General features: G+C 40.4%; 1 protein-coding gene across 1 annotated transcript in view; it reads left to right on the forward strand.

Annotated features, from left to right (window-relative positions):
- Positions 1–19,523, forward strand: part of LOC126355869 (solute carrier family 22 member 7-like) — a 349,916-nt gene that overhangs the window by 319,934 nt on the left and 10,459 nt on the right. Inside the window, exons 5-8 of the mRNA XM_050006368.1 lie at positions 1,090–1,247; positions 2,099–2,267; positions 9,115–9,336; positions 18,612–18,826. Of these exons, the coding sequence (XP_049862325.1) occupies positions 1,090–1,247; positions 2,099–2,267; positions 9,115–9,336; positions 18,612–18,826 (764 nt within the window). The remainder of the gene's footprint in view (positions 1–1,089; positions 1,248–2,098; positions 2,268–9,114; positions 9,337–18,611; positions 18,827–19,523) is intronic.

Here is a 19,523-nt window from a genome sequence, read left to right on the forward strand (position 1 = left end):
ATGAACACGAAAAAATTCCCCCTCCTCACTCGAAAAAGTTTCACATTAGTTCACAAATAAAAAGAAAAATATAACTTTACAACTGCATATTTACAATGTACGACAAAAAACGATGACTTGTAATTCATATGTAATTTACACACGTGGTGGTACATGAAGTTACACACTGCAGTGTTTGTACCACGATCTGGTTTCTTTCGTTATCCACTTGCCAGTCCCTCTCTTTCCTTTGTCAAAGGAAACTTTACTGATGAGCGTGGCCTTTCCTTTGTTGTTCTGGAAGATGACGACCAAAATTTCTATCTACACTGGTGGCTGGTGTTGCTTCCAATGATCGAATGTCTGTTCATGCAGCTAACGGGTGTATGCTAACTTCGTTTTACAAATTCCACTAGAGATATCTTCTGCTCGATAACATCCTTGTACAAAATAAAACGAATCATTCACAACAGACATTAAGAGAAAGTGAAAGAAAAGCTTTTTTACCACTTCATTGTTTTTCTTGAGAATGGGCAGTAAATGTGAAGCTGAATGACACAGTCTACATTGGTCTTGTCCAAGTTAGATTACGATAATGTTTAGCTCTATTGTTCTTGTAAAATATTCTTTTGAACATACAGAATCTCTTTCGTGGTTGCCTGATGTTTTGCAGAGAGTCAATGTATAACACGTTATTTAGCCATTTGAGTCTGGAATATATGCTTGTTTTACTTTTTAAAAAAGGAAAAAACTAACTTACTTTGCTTTGATGCTCCCTGGCAGGCCCTTTCTCTTCTTCACGAGAGTCCTCACAGGTAGTATCTTCTGGTGTTCCCACAATGTGCAGCGCGGCCGAGCGGTTCTAGGCGCTTCAGTCTGGAACCGCGCGACCGCTATGGTCGCAGGTTCGAATCCTGCCTCGGGCATGCATGTGTGTGATGTCCTTAGGTTAGTTAGGTTTAATTAGTTCTAAGTTCTGATGACCTCAGATGTTAAGTCCCATGGTGCTCAGAGCCATTTTGAAGCTGCACATGATCATGGGACATAATCTGCTAGCTGCATTGCCCATCGCCTCGACACGCAGGCTGAGCTGACTCTTGCTGACGCCAGGTACGGCCGGCGCCCCCAGCAGCTGCTGTGCCTGTCAGCCCACGTGCTCAGCAGAGTGCTGGTCGTGCTGTCTCCACACGTGCTGCCGCTCTTCATCCTGGCGGCATCCCTCGTGTCAGCTGCGGCTGGGCCTCTGACAGAATCTGTCTTGTCTGTCGGTGAGTGTTAAAAAGATAGATTCAACTTTCACAAAAATCTCAGCAACAAGCCAGTGCAGTGGAATATTAAACCAGAATTGTAGTATGTGAGATAAGTTTTGCTATTTGGGTAGCAAGATGATGGTCGAAGTAGAGAAGATATAAAATGTAGATTGGCGATGGAAAGGAAAGCCTTTCTGAAGAAGAGAACTTTGTTAACATCGAGTATAGATTTAGTATCAGTAAGTCGTTTCTGAAAGTATTTCTATGGAGTGTAGCTGTGTATGGAATTGAAACATGGACTATCACTAGTTTAGACAAGAAGAGAATAGAAGCTTTCAAAATAATGTGCTACACAAGGATGCTGAAGATTAGATCGTGTAACTAATGAGGAGGTACTGAATAGAATTGGGGAGAAGAGCAAGTTGTGGTACAACTTGACTAGAATATGGGATCGATTAATAGGACATGTTCTGATGCATCAAGGGATTTAGGATTGGAAGGCAGCGTTGAAGGTAAAAATCGTAGAGGGAGATCAAGAGATGAATACACTAAGCAGATTCAGAAGAATATTGGTTGAAGAAGTTATTTGGAGATTAAGAAGCTTGCGCAGGATAGAGTAGCGTGGAGTGCTGCATCAAACCAGTCTCTGGACTGATGACAACATTCGTACTACAATGGAGTATAAAAAGAGGCTTTGCTTAGCAAACACTGTTCGTTTACAGTTTTAGGCTTTCATTAAAAGTTATTTGTTGGGGACCCATACATAGTGCTATGGTGTCTGTCCTGCAAGTGCACTATAGAATCTTCTCCGAAACATTTTTGAAGTGAAGTCTGTGTTAAGCATTTGAGGACGATTTCTCTTGTTTAAGGTTTGGAGCTAACTGATATCAAACACCGCACTGCAGTCAACCGCTATGCCTGCTGCAGCATGGCCGTTGGAGTGATGCTTGCTGGTCTGGTGTCTTGGGCGCTGCCCAATTGGAACTATTCCCTCTCGTTTGCTGCCCTCAGTTGTTTTATACTATTCTTCTTCTTCAGGTAATATACACAAACTAAACGATACATGGGGATGTGTAAAGATGCAATGAATATTAAAATTTTATGATTTTGAGATGAATGAACAAAGGACGACGAAAATGTACAGCTTGTGTTTAGTCAGCGTGTCTTGTGCAAGAACAGAAGTTGACCACATATTATTTTTGAGCGAGAAGCATGTACAGTAGAAAGATGTGATGCAAAGCACGTAGCGAGCTACGTAGAGCTTTCGAGTGTCTCATATCACTGCACCGTCGAGTGGTCCGTTGTTGTGTGTGTGTGTGTGCGTGTCGTGGGACATTGCTCGCAATTAATCAAGTGCAGAGGCCGAAGATTTGTTAGTGTTCGGTATTCCCAGACTGCTCCTATGTACATCTTCAGCCTTATAATGAGAGTTACATACATGTACTAGCCATCCTGTCATTCAAAGCACTTTGGCAGTTGAACATTGGGTAGGAGGAATTAGAAAAGTCTGACTTAAACTCTGGTTTCAATTTCCTCCAGTCCAACTTAACGCCAATGTATCTAATTCTCACAGAAAAATGTTTGTGTAATGTGATTTATCTACACTGTTTGTGCTTGTACACACACACACACACACACACACACACACACACACATATATATATATATATATATATATATATATATATATATTGTTGATGTCTTCAGTCCTGAGACTGGTTTGATGCAGCTCTCCATGCTACTCTATCCTGTGCAAGCTTCTTCATCTCCCAGTACCTACTGCAACCTACATCCTTCTGAATCTGCTAAGTGTATTCATCTCTTGGTCTCCCTCTACGATTTTTACCCTCCACGCAAATATATATACACTCCTGGAAATTGAAATAAGAACACCGTGAAGTCATTGTCCCAGGAACGGGAAACTTTATTGACACATTCCTGGGGTCAGATACATCACATGGTCACACTGACAGAACCACAGGCACATAGACACAGGCAACAGAGCATGCACAATGTCGGCACTAGTACAGTGTATATCCACCTTTCGCAGCAATGCAGGCTGCTATTCTCCCATGGAGACGATCGTGGAGATGCTGGATGTAGTCCTGTGGAACGGCTTGCCATGCCATTTCCACCTGGCGCCTCAGTTGGACCAGCGTTCGTGCTGGACGTGCAGGCCGCGTGAGACGACGCTTCATCCAGTCCCAAACATGCTCAATGGGGGACAGATCCGGAGATCTTGCTGGCCAGGGTAGTTGACTTACACCTTCTAGAGCACGTTGGGTGGCACGGGATACATGCGGACGTGCATTGCCCTGTTGGAACAGCAAGTTCTCTTCTCGGTCTAGGAATGGTAGAACGATGGGTTCGATGACGGTTTGGATGTACCGTGCACTATTCAGTGTCCCCTCGACGATCACCAGAGGTGTCCGGCCAGTGTAGGAGATCGCTCCCCACACCGTGATGCCGGGTGTTGGCCCTGTGTGCATCGGTCGTATGCAGTCCTGATTGTGGCGCTCACGTGCACGGCGCCAAACACGCATACGACCATCATTGGCACCAAGGCAGAAGCGACTCTCATCGCTGAAGACGACACGTCTCCATTCGTCCCTCCATTCACGCTTGTAGCGACAACACTGGAGGCGGGCTGCACGATGTTGGGGCGTGAGCGGAAGACGGCCTAACGGTGTGCGGGACCGTAGCCCAGCGTCATGGAGACGGTTGCGAATGGTCCTCGCCGATACCCCAGGAGCAACAGTGTCCCTAATTTGCTGGGAAGTGGCGGTGCGGTCCCCTACGGCACTGCGTAGGATCCTACGGTCTTGGCGTGCATCCGTGCGTCGCTGCGGTCCGGTCCCAGGTCGACGGGCACGTGCACTTTCCGCCAACCACTGGCGACAACATCGATGTAGTGTGGGCACCTCACGCCCCACGTGTTGAGCAATTCGGCGGTACGTCCACCCGGCCTCCCGCATGCCCACTATACGCCCTCGCTCAAAGTCCGTCAACTGCACATACGTTTCACGTCCACGCTGTCGCGGCATGCTACCAGTGTTAAAGACTGCGATGGAGCTCCGTATGTCACGGCAAACTGGCTGACACTGACGGCGGCGGTGCACAAATGCTGCGCAGCTAGCGCCATTCGACGGCCAACACCGCGGTTCCTGGTGTGTCCGCTGTGCCATGCGTGTGATCATTGCTTGTACAGCCCTCTCGCAGTGTCCGGAGCAAGTATGGTGGGTCTGACACACCAGTGTCAATGTGTTCTTTTTTCCATTTCCAGGAGTGTATATATATATATGTGTGTGTGTGTGTGTGTGTGTGTGTGGGAGGGGAAGGGGTGCCATCTGCTTGTAAACAGAATTAACTTCGACTTACTAAACTCACCATTTCTCCAAAAAATGGCTGAGAGTTTTCAATCTTGTCTGTAAGCTGAAATGAATTTTGGTCATTTCCAGCACTGTGCCAGAGTAGCTATGTCATTGGTGTGGATAGCTGCTATCACATTGTTGTGGAGGCTTAACGCGTGGAACTCCAGTATATTGCCATGAGGTGCTCCCTCCTGCTTACCATGTAGTGTTGATTGTTTATCCCGAATCTCTTGAAGCCACTGTGAGTGAGTGACACATATGGCCCTGTGCAGAGTTCTAGCGAGTTTGCACGTGAAGCTGTTGTGGCTAATACGTTCGGCGGTCAAGGAAAACAGTGCCTCTGCTTCTTTATTATTATTGTCGCGTGTTGTGCGGAGAAATTGTGTTGTGGCGAGGTGATTCTGGAATTGGAGTTTGTCTGGGCTCAGGTTACTGATGCAGTGCCAGTGAGAAGTTTCTGAATTATTTACTCAACAACACTACTGGAAGAGTTCAGCAGGATGATGAGGCTGTAACTTTGTGGGATGGCGTCGTCTTTCCCTGACTTACTGAATATCAGGACCTTGCCCAGTTTCCAACGTGCAAGGAAATACCAATGTTTGAGGATAGCATTCTTGATGTTTGTAAATTATTATAATGATGTACTTACGAGCTGGGTTTGAATTCCATCTAGACCAATTTCTTTCATAGGATGGATTACCTGATAGTTACCATGATACGCCTTGTTTTACGATACCATATGTTGGCGAACCTCGAACATCACATTTCTTGCACATATATTTGGCTACAGTATGTATAATCTTTCTTTTTTTGCAGATACTTACCGCGAATAATTTTTATTACAATTACAATAGTTTTAAAATTTGTACTACGACATAATAAAAAAAAGCATTAGAGCAGTGTTTTCTTTTCGGTACTACAGCGTTGTGTTTTACAATTAAACCCAGAGATGTTGTTCAACTTCAAAAAATTTATTAAACTGATAATTTGTAGTCTTTGACTTAGTCTGCTCTGATGTACAACCGTTTCCGTGCTTTAAATAAAATTTGTACTGTTTGAACCTTTGTCAATAGTTTATGCTTCAGGTACTTCCACAATATGCAGACGATTAGCCCTGGCTTATGCTCTTTGGCGTTATGTATCTCTTATGTTATAAAAACACTCTTATTTCAGTTTTTCCGTTTTACTTCTCTGAAAGACAAAAACTGGATGTTTGGTGAAATACTTTGTTCATATAATTTAACTTCTTCACGTTTGCAAGATAAAATATTTATTTTTAGATTTTGCTGTATTATAAATTCAGTAACAACATTCTGCTTTCGTGATGCATGTTAATCTTTTGGGACGAAAAATAAACGGTAACTGAAAACTGTAAAAGTTTATTGGATGAGGAATTTCGTTTTATGAAGACACCTTTGGAGTTTTGTTTTACCGGAACATGTTTCAACATTGTTTGTGCTATCTTCAGTGGATTACTTTATCTTCTTTCTTACATGAAACTATGGAATGTTAATGCTATTACACAATATACAACTTAGTATGGCGGCGAAACTACTGAACAAGTTCGAAAAAATCGCAGAAAATTCCTGTGAAAATGCAAAAGTGGTAGAAATCAGCATGTTACCATACCAAAAACAAAGGGGACAAAAACATCAAAGCCATGACAAGTTGCAGATTGTGTAAACGACTCACTGCTACCAACATTAACATTCAATAGCTGCATGTGAGAAAGGAAATAAAGCAATCCACTGATGATACCACAGAAACTGCTGAAACATGTCTGGGTAAAACCAAACTCGAAAGGTATCTTGCTTAAGGAGGAATTCGCCATCCAACTTTCTTAGCAAGCACGGGAATAAGAAGAACTGCAACACCAAAAGGTGATCGTACAAGTTCAATTCATACAACTTTTTCTTACCCTTCTTTTTACATTTACATTAATAGTGGTCGAAAATTGTGTTTTCTAGCTGTCGCTAGTCTTTGGTAAAGGTGGTGGCTCTGGTCCCTGCCCTTTCCATATAAAACATAATTTAGCATTTTGTAATTATTTCACAAATTGTAATGGGTGAAAACACTTTAATTGTAATTTGAAAGAAATATTTATCTTACAGACAGCAGTGTGACCGAAATGCTGTCGCACTATCTAGTACATATGGTTTCAAGTATCGTATATCTGATGTAGACGTGAGGCGCCTAGGCAACAAGTGTGAAAATTGTGTTTGATGGGCTAAAACTGCCCTGGAAGAATGTTCCGCCTGGTCCCAGAGGGTTGGGAATCTAGCGTCACTTACTGGTTCACTGTCCCATCAGATTAAACACAGTTTGGTGGGCGGTGTCCAAGCCAGTGAGTGTCTGATTCGATTATGGGTCTCAGTGAGTATGTGTTTGTTCCACACGTCAATTCCGACTGGGGCGTTTACCGATAAGGTTTCCAGTAGCAAAGGCATGCTGCGCTATGTTGAGTACTCTGCTTTTTATTGGCCTTGAGAGGTGCAGACTCCGATTTCTCGATTTCTCAAGTTCCGTTAGTTCTATTCCACTGTCTTGGTGGCCGTTTGTCGTTCGGTTCTGTCTATCGGTACAGCAGACAAAACATCTGATTATCTTAAACTGTCTGCGACGTTTTGGTAGCATATCAATCACTAGCGCGATGTGTGTGTTCTTCTGATTGCTGAACACGATCGCTTCGAACCTATTATTATGCACACTGAGGAAAATTGTAGTAATTATCACATCAACAATCTGTCTATCATCACAGGACAAGAGTCACATTTAACACTTTTCATATGACATTTATAGATCATTTGTTAAATTATTCCTATTATACCTTAATGGGTTACTTAGACAACATAGAACAATCGTTTGTAAAAATGTAACACATATGTATAATACAATGCCCACTTCATTCTACAATACACTTTCTATAATACACATTCCTACGGGAAAATCTTACATTTAGATCTATGTGGCAATAGTAATAATTTTTCTTCTTCGTCATAGTGAGGGGGGACAACCAACTGGTTTTAACTACCGATTGTCCAGTCTACAATTTTTTGTTCAGTCGGTTTTTTTTTCAGTCAAATGAAACAACCAATAATTGAATATGGTCTCTGCGACCATGTAAGATGTATCAGTGTTCTCACTCACTCTCAGTGTTTGAATTGTTTCACTTAATGTCAGACAGCCGACTGACAAGTCTATGATGGTTACATCATCCATATTAATGTTTTCACTCAGTCTCTGGGTTTGAGAGATTTCATGTGCATACTCTTTCAGTCTTTTCGGTTATACATGAATCACAACTAATTTTGGCAACTTCTTTAGAGAAAAGTAATGTAATTTATCTCAAGGAAAGCTGAAAAAAGTATATTTCTTAAAATGAAGCATTTTTAAAATTTAAGTATTCATTTACTTAAATATGCATTTTTCGTCCTTCTGGTATTAAATATGGATGTTTGGAGGGTTTTAATTGGTTAATGATTGGTGCTACAAAATAAATTTATGTTGAACTAAATGAACAATCACTTTTTTATTTAAATTTACTGAAACTCTATTTCCTCTGGTATGCACCAATCACCAATCATCCTATTTTGGTACATGCTGAGGTGACGTGAACATAAAACATATAATGTCAATTGTTGGAACCCTTTTTGGAAGAAATATTTGTTAATTTTCTTTGTATTTCTTTAATTAATATAGATTCAGACTATGAATCATCTTTACAGAGACTTTAAATCTCACTGACATTGCCTTGAGGATCATTTTCTAATCAGTCATAAGGTTTATTCCATCCTCACACCACTGAGCATTTCGGAATTCTGAAACCAAACACAGAGTTCACTGTTAAGGAAATGCCTCTTCATAAACGTTGATGAATAGCCAAACTAATAGTTAGTGAATGGACTCAATAAAAAGCAGATGTCGAGATGACAACAATGGTGACGACAAGTGATAACAGAGTTTAGTCAACAACAAAGGTTAAATAGTGGCATAATAATGGAATGTTCATACTCAAAATGGAATGAATTGTATTCCAACAACCAACTGAATCGATTCCTTTGATTCAGTTGTTCCCATCACTACTTCCTCATCTGAATATACATTTTATTGCTCAGGAATATCCACTCAGTTTTTCAGAGTTACAAAGATTCAAAGATTGAAGTGCATAGGAGTAACGAAAGTTATAGGTGAATTGGAATATATATATCTATCATATGTGTGTTTGTGTCTCATAATGGAACATTCGTTTCCCTATTAAGCTTAATTTGTTTCGAGTATGAACATACTACAATACTAAAGAATATTGTGCACTATCGATAAATTATTGTTAAGCTCGAAATGTAACCATTTAAATGTCCGAATGTATAAGCAAAGTTTTCATTGTGTCTTTTCTTTGTATTAAGCTGACAGCTCTAATATTGTTGTAAAGCTGATAAGTGGACCAATATTCTACTACTACTACAACTACTACTGTGATTAGTAAGTACAGAAGACTTGTAGTTTTTTGGTGACAGTTGGTTCCCCGAGTCTCCACGCTGGCTGGCGTGCAGGGGTCGTGAGCAGGAGGCGCTGGCTGTTCTGCGTCGCATAGCAGCCACCAACGGCTCCACGGTGCCTCCGTTCGCCCTGCAGGTGATACAGACCGTGGGCAAGAGCAAGACAGACAGGAGGGGCTTCCTTGGCATCTTCTCCAGCTGGAACGTCTTCAGGAACACAGTAATCCTCATTGTTGCCAGGTGACTTACCAAACAATTTTCCAACTCGTCTTTGTTCTACTAGAACCTAGCAGCTTATGGGTGGTACACATTATCTGCACCCTATTCAAATTTCTAGTTCAGGGGGAAGGCGAAGGTGTCACGAAACTTGTGAAACCTTCCTAACTTCCTTCCAGTCTACTCGGGACCAAAAATGACCAAAATTATGTTTTGTCACCAGGTGACAACTTCTGACTACAGTGCTGCATGTCTAATGTTTTATCCAGTACTGTGGTGGTCGTGGAGTTACCAATGCACAATCAATCTGCACTTTATTTATTGACTGATGCCTCCATACAGCAATACAGTTACCAATGCCATGGTGAGGCCACTGTCACATAGGCAGTGTGTGAAGGTGGAATGCAGAAGCAGCACAACAGCAGCTGACAGCGCTGTATGTGATGTGTCAGCTTATAACGTATCTATACTTTACTGTGCATGTAAGGTTTCTATCGTGTCCACCCATTCATCTAATACAGGGTGCCTAGGAAGCTGTTTTCTCGGATACCTAGGCATCAACTCAAGCAAATCTTATTAATGGAGTTTACTACAGTAAATTAAATTTACAGTACGTAACTTTGCCTTTGTCAGAAAGAGGTGCCGCAAGCATTTGGCGACACGTATATATATCAAAGGACATTGATTATTTGCAACTCGCATGCAAGAAATTTGTGTAGATCACAAGTCACGGCTAATCGTTTGGATCACGGCCCGTCTTCTAGTGAGGCTGTGGCTATGCAATGTGGCGCTTATATTCTCTTCATATAGGGGCTGCTCCTGTCACTGTGCCATCCTAGTGAGCAAGCTATGGCTGATGTCGTCTCACAGTCCTCTCTGCTGTATCATTCTAGACCGACGTGCTGGTGCTTGATGTTACACCCGATCAGTTTTAATTCTGACATATGCATATAAGATTCCACTGTTGGTGGAAACGAGGTATGAAACTCGATGATTAATGCTTAGCGATTGACTACAGCCAGGTACAATCTGATTGCTTTTGCAAGAGTATTTATTACTATGTAAACAATGATCGAAATGTAAAAAAAAAAGGTAATAAATAAAATATCTTTGTAGTTAGCATAATTTTAAATCCTATAATATGGTTAGAATGAATTTAAATTGCAGAAGAAAACGGTCGTCAGCTCCAAAAACGTGCAAAATTTTAGTAAATGAGTGTAATGTCGTTGAAATCACCTGAATATTGTGTGTCAAAGACAAAACATCAACTTGACAAAATCCACCCATGTGAAAAGCAAGTGTGATGTGAAAACAAAAAATGTCAATTTGGAATGCAATAGTGTTAGTTACCATAGTGGTCACCAATAACAATCAATGACTAGTAAAATTTTACGAAAACTGTGCTGTGTTTGAAACATTCCCTTTTTGAACTCACTGCTATTGACTTGTGGATAATAGCCTAACAGTTTAGAACAATCTGACTGTGTGCAACTGATAAAGGCTGATCAGTTAATATTTGAATGGGAGTCGTTTTGTATCAACTCTAACAAAGTTAATTAGGATGTCAGGCAGCAATAATTGGTACAAACTTTGTTCTTAATGTTCCATATATTTTGTCTAAACAGCATGAATGACAAAGTTACTCCCTTCATCTGACAAAATAATAATAGTTTACTCATCACAGGCCGTCTATTAATATCGTCAGACGCCAATATGCTTTTTGTAGCACTGACTGTGCAATCCCCACTGGAGTCCAAATGGTTGGTGCCCGGTGCGGTTATTTGTGTAATCACGGCACACAAATGAACACTTAAACATACCAACACGTCACTCAGTTAATGCCATTTCCGTATTTGCTGGAGGTCACGCTCACGGCGTTTGGTGACACACACAGCCGTTAAACAAAGGTAAATGTGGTCGGCCGTCCTGCCGAAATCCGCCCTGATCGTTTCGCAGGCAACAACTTACTGTTTCATAGTCTCAACACTGACTACTTTCTGGTGCATTCGGCTCTCGACTATGGATAGTACCTACTGTTCTTCATAGGTAAGGGGCGGTTGACCCCTTACATCACCACCTCCCCCCCCCCCCCCCCCAAATGTCAAATGGACCTCTTTGAAACTGGAGATAGAAAAGAACATAGACAGAGTTAACAGTGATATAAAGTGAATTAATATATACATTCAAGAAATATACACCCTGATGGTAAATCCTCAGAGTCCGGTTGTAAACTGCTCCTACAAAAAAGATTATTCCTCAATTACAAACTATACGAATGACACAACAAAAAATTGTAATTTGTTGAAACGATACTATCACATATAGATCATAACAAAATGCCTCACTACTACAATTTATTAACTATACAACTCTGGATATCTATTGAATCATATTGTAACAAAACAATTTTCGTTTTGGTTCATCTCTGTGAGGTTTGCTGCACAAAATACAACGAAAATCCTACTGTATTAGCACCACACATCAGAGGAAACAACTATCTCTAATTAGACTAATACCTACTTAATATAAATGCACATAAATGACAATAATTTCATCTCTACTCACATATGTATATATAAATCTATCGTTAGTGTGGTCATTACAAGATAAATCAATAAAGAAATGTCTTTCTCATTTGTTACAAATTGTGTTTCCTGCTTTTGCGCGTCTGTTATTCCCACAGTTCATAGAATGCTCCATATCTAGGTCATATTAATACACTCTACAATATTCTAAACACTAATACTTCTCACACTATAAAGGATAACTATGTCTCAGTTCTTACATGCAATTCATCCCTTAAATATGGTTAAGTCTTTTGTCATCATGAAAACCCATAATCCAGAATAGAAACAAATATAGTAAATAAAAGACAACAACTGACACTTGAACACCGGTTCTCAAGATCTTTATTCTCCAAACACACATAGTAACAAAATTCATCCATACACACTTACCTTTGTGGCTGTCTAGGCCCTACTTCATCGTCCTGATTACTTCTCTCCTTCAGATTGCCCCAATCTTCACATGGATAGTAGCTCTTTATATTTTCAATATGTTCCTTGCCATGCACTCCATCGGTTTGAGCATATTCCAACTCCACAGTATTGTAGTGTTCGATCTTGATAATTCTATATGGTACCTCATATACATGGTTAACTTTATGTATTTCAGAATCTGTCTTCTTGGATTTAGCATGCAATTTCACCAACACTAGGTCTCCTAACTTGTAGCTTAGAGGTTTCGCCGATTTATCATGTCTTTCCTGTCTCCTTTTTAACACTCTCCCTCATGGTTCATTTCTACTAGTTCAAGTTTCCTTTCCCAAATTAGGTTATCTTCTTGTGGATATTCCACCAACTCACGAAAAACAGTCCGGTTCCTGATTAAGTAAGATTTCGCATGGTGCAAATCCTTTCGAATCATGTGTTAGGTGGTTCCAAATACACTCTAATTCTTCTAGGTATTCCTTCCAAGTACCGTGTTTCTTGTCACAATAGGTCAGAGACAAACGATTTAACTCCATCATCCGTTTGTATCTACATCACCAGTTTGTATCTACAGATGGCGATCTGTTCTATTTGATGCCTATTCAACATTTCCCTCCACTTCTTTGATGGGAATTGGGATCAATTATCACTTACGATTCGTTTCAGTGTACATGCATTGCTAAAGCGATCTTTTACAAACTTATAAATGATGACCTTGCTGGTTGCTTTCTTTAATGGATAAAACTTCACAAATTTAGATACTAATTTTTCTGCAACTAGAATTTGGGCGTAATTTTTTTTTTGCTATAGGCAAGGGACTAAACAGGTCCACTGCCACAATGTCTCTAATTGGTTCTGGTATGACTGGATGCATGTAACTTTTATGTTGAACAGTGGCAGTTTCAGTTTTCTGACAGGTGTCACAAGTGCTCAGCAACTTGTGTTTATGCGTATATGTTGAAGATGCTGTCCAATTTCAGTTTCTCAAGGCATTTCTTAGGTCCATAATGGGCATTGCTATAATGTGTGTACCAGATTAACTTGTCTGTTATATGCTCTGGTATACATAGTCTCCAGCTCTCTTCATCCTCTATTTTTCTCTTGTACAGTATTCCCTGGTTGATATAATAGTATATCCATATCTTTTCTTTACCAGTACATCTATACTTATTCTTGATTAATTTCAGTTTTTCGTCCTGGTTCTGCTCTCTACGTGTGTTCCTCAGGAACCTCTTCACAAAACCTTCATGCTTTACTTCCTTCATTAAATTTACCTGAACGTTTCTGTCTTCTGGTCCTCTCACACCTGTTCCCCAAGAATCGAGTGGCTGCCTTGATAATGCATCAGGTACGGTACATGACTTACCTGGCTTGTATATCACTTTGCATTCATGATCTTGCAATGCAATTTTATCAACCAGTTGTGTTTCAGTTTACTTGTGATTAAGAATGTTAGGGCTTTGTGGACCGTGACCACCTTTACATGTTAGATATTAACGAAATCGCTTAAAACCCCACACAATAGACAGTGCCCCCTCCTCCATAATGCTGTATCTCCTTTGCCATGCATTCAAGCTTCTGCTTTCTAACCTTGGTCTCTCCTTCATTCTCTGTCTGGTTTAAATGTATACCAAGTCCCTAGAGAAATCAGGATTGCATAATATATCTGCATTACACAACGCTTCTTTAACCCTTTCAAATTCTTCTTGACATTCATCATTCCAATGCCAGGTCCTTTTGGCTTTAGTAAGTGTTCTCAATTTGGGGGCAGTGAGTACAGGTTCTTTCAGGAATTTTCGATAGAACTCACAGATGCCGAAGAATGCTCTCAGTTGCCTTTTTTTTAAGGTCTGGAAATTGCCTAATTGTCTCGAGTTTACTTGGATCAGGATAAATGCCCACTTCCGTAATTATGAAGCCAAGAATTTTACCTGGCATTTACCAAATTCTGACTTACCCACGTTTGCTGTTACCATAGCTTCCTCAAACGCCTGCAAGACTCCCTCAAGTGTCTCAAAATGTTCTTCCCATGTCTCTGTTGCAATTAATATATGATCAACTTTAACAGTAAACTTCTTAAGTAATTCTTCGCCCAAAATGTTGTCCAATGCTGTAACAAATTCCAAGACTGATACATTAAGCCCAAATGGCTTGGAATGTATACCTAAAATGAAGGATGGATAGTGAAGGGGGAGGTGTGTTTACAGCGATAAAAAGTGCAATAATTTCAAAGGAAATTGACGGAGGTCCGCAATGTGAAATACGTTGGGTGAAGGTAACGGTTAAAGCAGGCTCAAACATGGCAATTCGATGTCTCTATAGGCCCTCTGGCTCAGCAGCTGTTGAGTCAGAACATCTGAAGGAAAATTTGGAAAACATTTCGAGTAGATTTCCCGACCATGTTATAGTTTTGGGTGGAGATTTTAATTTTCCAGATATATACTAGGAGACTCAAACGTTTATAACAGGTTGCAGGGACAAAGAATCCAGTGACATTTTTAAGTGCATTATCTGAATACTACCTTGAGCAGTTAAACAGAGAACCGACTTGTGGCGATAACATATTAGACCTTCTGGTGACAAACAGACCCAAATTATTTGTAACAGTTAATGCAGAACAAGAAAACAGGGATCACAAAGCGGTTTCAGCATCGGTGATTTCAGCCATAAGTAGAACTATTAAAAAAGGATGGAAGATTTTTCCATTTAGCAAAAGTGACAAAAAGGAGATTTCAGAATACTTGATGGCTCAACACTGAAGTTCAATCTCAAGTACAGATGTACAGATAGTGCTGAGGATCAGTGGACAAAGTTGAAAACCATCGTACAATACGCATTAGATGAGTATGTGCCAAGTAAGATCGTAAGAGATGAAAAAGAGCCACCATGGTACAACTACTGAGTCAGAAAACTGCTACAGAAGCAAAGGGAACTTCACAGCAAACATAAGCATAGCCAAAGCCTTGCAAATAAACGAAAATTACACGAACCAAAATGTAGTGTGAGCAGGGTTATGCGAGAGGCGTTCAACGAATTCAAAAGTAAAGATCTATGTACTGACTTGGCAGAAAATCCTAAGAAATTTTGTTCTTACGTCAAAGCGGTAGGTGGATCAAAACAAAATGTGCAGACACTCTGTGACCAAAATGGTACTGAAACAGAGGATGACAGACTAAAGGCCGAAATACTAAATGTCTTTTTCCAAAGCCGTTTCACAGAGGAAGACTGCACTGTAGTTCCTACTCTAGATTGTCTCACAGATGACAGAATGGTAGATACCGAAATAGATGACAGGGGGATAGAAAAACAATTAAAATCGCTCAGAAGAGGAAAGGACGCTGGACCTGATGGGATACCAGTTTGATTTTACTCAGAGTACGCGAAGGAACTTGCCCCCCTTCTTGCAGTGGTGTACCGTAGGTCTCTAGAGGAGCATAGCGTAACAAAAGATTGGAAAAGGGCACAGGTCATCCCCGTTTTCAAGAAGGGACGTCGAACAGATGTGCAGAACTATAGACCTATACCTCTAACGTCGATCAGTTGTAGAATTTTGGAACACGTATTATGTTCGAGTATAATGACTTGTCTGGACACTAGAAATCTACTCTGTACGAGTCAGCATGGGTTTCGAAAAAGACGATCGTGTGAAACTCAGCTGGCGCTATTCGTCCACGAGACTCTGAGGGCCACAGACGTGGGTTCCCAGTTAGATGCCGTGTTTCTTGGCTTCTGCAAGGCGTTTGATACAGTTCCCCACAGTCATTTAATGAACAAAGTAAGAGCATACGGACTATCAGACCAATTGTGCGATTGGATTGAAGAGTTCCTAGATAACAGGATGCAGCATGTCTTTTTCAATGGAGAGAAGTCTTCTGAAATAAGAGTGATTTCAGGTGTGCCAAAGGGGAATGTCATAGGACTGTTGCTATTTACAACATATCTTCCATTCTATCTATTGCAAACCGAATTTTGTCTTTGTCTCGAAAATGTGTCTTTGTCTCGAAAATGTCTCTCAACCATTTCATAAAAATCTTCAGGTGCAGCACTCCCTTTGGCTTACATTTTTGTCCCACATGAACTTGTGGATGACGATTATCACCGAACATTAATGTTATCACTTTACCTTCTCCTATAGCTAGTGCTGCATAACCAATTTTTCTGTCAGTCTCCTCAGTTTTCGTTTCTAATTGTTGGATTTCGCTTTGTAAATGTTGTATGTCCTGTGCAATCCTCCTGTTATCTTCGGCCCTCTGCACTGTTATTGCGTTTTGTATATTTTGAGCTAATTCAGTCTGTTTGTTGCCTACACTCTAAATAGCTACTTAATATTGCTGTTGCTTCTGCATTATCTCTTCGAGCTTTCCCCCTAATTCTTCTTTAACTTCTTGAACCTCTTCATGGGCTTTCTCAGTCATCTCTTCTCGCATTTTCTTTGCAATCATTTTAGAGCAGCTTTATGCTCTGCTAGAATCTGCCTTCTCCCTCCTTGCACTCTTTCCTCACCTATTCCTTATAATTCTGTAATTGCCTGTTAAAATTTTCATGCTCTTGTAGTGTCATCTGAATTTTCTCATTGACAATGTCAATCTTTTCTTGGGTTTTGCTATTGGTTTCCTCGATTTTGTGATTGGTGGCTCTTGATTTCCTTATTAGTGGCTTCAGTCTTTTGTTGGGTCATTTTAGTGTGTCCCTTGGTTTCCTGCTTGGTGTCCTCCATTTTCCAATTGGTGGTTTCAATCTTGGCATCAATCTTTTCTAATATCGCCAGAAGCACATATTGCTGTCTGCCCACTACAATGTTTACTACAGGCTTAATTGGTATCTTGAGGTAATTGTTGGAATGAGGTAATGGGCTTTCTATTGATAGTCCACAGCCACTGATTCCTGAATCAACTATATCCTCCTGTCCTATGTCCTTCTTCCCAAATCCTACCTCCAGAATCTCCTGCTTGATTTCAGTAGACATGTTTGGTTACATATATTACATACAGGCAACACTATAAATTAACCCTTGGGTAAACTAAGACTTTTGACCACATGACAATAAAAAAAAATAATGAAGTACTACTTCAACTAGCTCAAAACAGAAACAATACCTGTTTGCACTGGATATATAAAAAACTTCACCAACTTATAACTAAATGTCTTTTTCCAAAGCAGTTTCACAGAGGAAGACTGCACTGTAGTTCTTACTCTAGATTGTCTCACAGATGACAGAATGGTAGATACCGAAATAGACGACAGAGGGATAGAAAAACAATTAAAATCGCTCAAAATAGGAAAGGCCGATGGACCTGATGGGATACCAATTCGATTTTACTTAGAGTGCACGAAGAAACTTGCCCCCCTTCTTGCAGCAGTGTACCATAGGTCTCTAGAAGAGCGTAGCGTTTCAAAGGATTGGAAAAGGGCACAGGTCATCCCCGTTTTCAAGAAGGGACGTCGAACAGATATGCAGAACTATAGACCTATATCTCTAACGTCGATCAGTTGTAGAATTTTGGAACACGTATTATGTTCGAGTATAATGACTTTTCTGGACATTAGAAATCTACTCTGTAGGAATCAGCATGGGTTTCGAAAAAGACGGTCGTGTGAAACTCAGCTCGCGCTATTCGTCCACGAGACTCTGAGGGCCATACACATGGGTTCCCAGGTAGATGCAGTGTTTCTCGACTTCTGCGAGGCGTTTGACACAGTTCCCCACAGTCATTTAATGAACAAAGTAAGAGCATATGGACTATCAGACGAATTGTGTTTTTGGATTGAAGAGTTCCTAGATAACAGGATGCAGCATGTCTTTTTCAATGGAGAGAAGTCTTCTGAAATAAGAGTGATTTCAGGTGTGCCAAAGGGAAATGTCGTAGGGCTGTTGCTATTTACAATATATATAAATTACCTTGTGAATAACATCAGAAGTTCACCAAGGCTTTTGCGGATGATGCTGTAGTATATTAAGAGGTTGTAACAATGAAAAATTGTGTTGAAATTCTGGAGGATCTGTATCTAAATGTAAACAAGTGTAATGTTCTGCAAATACATAGAAAGAAAGATCCTTTACCATTTAGCTACAATGTAGCAGATCAGCAGCTGGAAGCAGTTAATTATATAATGTACAAGTTTTGTAAGTCTTTATGCATGATGACGGTAAAATCGTATTTTTAAGTTCACTTTTGGTACAGATATAGCTTGATGACAATTTTTAATCAGACTTTACAATAAAGACTGTGTCATAAGCCCATTTAAAGGGGTCTGTGCATGTTGATAGTTGTTAGTTGATATAATGTGCGCATTTCTTGTTGTTACTAGGTCGGCATACCTGCTGACAATGTACTCACCGGTGATAGCGGTGACCCGACTGAGCGCGAACCCTTTCCTGGGGATAGTGGCTCAAGGGGCGGCAGTTTTCGCTGCCTTCTACCTGGTGAACTACTTTGGAGCGAGGTTCGGTCGCCGTTGGCCCAGCGTGGCCACGGCACTCTTGGCTGCAATGGTCTGTGTCCTCATCTTCTGCCTGCTCACTGGTGAGCTAATTTAGCCTCTATCTTATCTAAAAATAAGATGAAAATCGTTAAATAGAGCACAGTTAGTTGTCAATAGAGAAGACTGCTGTGACAACCAACTGGGTCAACTATGAGATCGGTAGAGATGAAGCAGATCCGGGAATGTTGCTCATAGACAGTGACAATTAAGAACCGTGGGTTCGACATTGACGAAATTCAATAATAAATGGCCATGTACAGTAATGCGCGATGATTGTCAATACACGCTGTTTGCACATTCTTTGGCTTAGAATGCCGTCCCCATCGCAAATTTAAAAAAGGGTTGTACTGCTGTTCATTCCCCTTGGCTTAATGGAATAGTAGAGATTCTGCTTTCAGCAAGGGGTAAATTACTTAGTTCCCTGTTTACAGGAATAAGTAACTGCAGGTAATCGAATTGATTACGAATGGAATAGAAGATTTTGTGGGAGGATACAATACAAAAAACGAGAAAACAATATACTGTCATAAGTGGACTCTATATATACTCAAATATACTGATACAGCTATATAGCTAATCCTTAAACTTAATCAGCATAAAAATGGCAAAAATGCCAATTATATGATTCATGGTTATACAAACACAAATCAACTGAAATTTAATCTAAATCATGAAGCAAGTAATCGCTATGTGAATATTCAACCGCTTTATCGATGGGGGAGAACAAAAATAAGGCAA

The sequence above is a fragment of the Schistocerca gregaria genome, chromosome 3 (genome assembly GCF_023897955.1).
Source record: "Schistocerca gregaria isolate iqSchGreg1 chromosome 3, iqSchGreg1.2, whole genome shotgun sequence".
NCBI classification, from domain to species: Eukaryota; Metazoa; Arthropoda; class Insecta; order Orthoptera; family Acrididae; genus Schistocerca; species Schistocerca gregaria.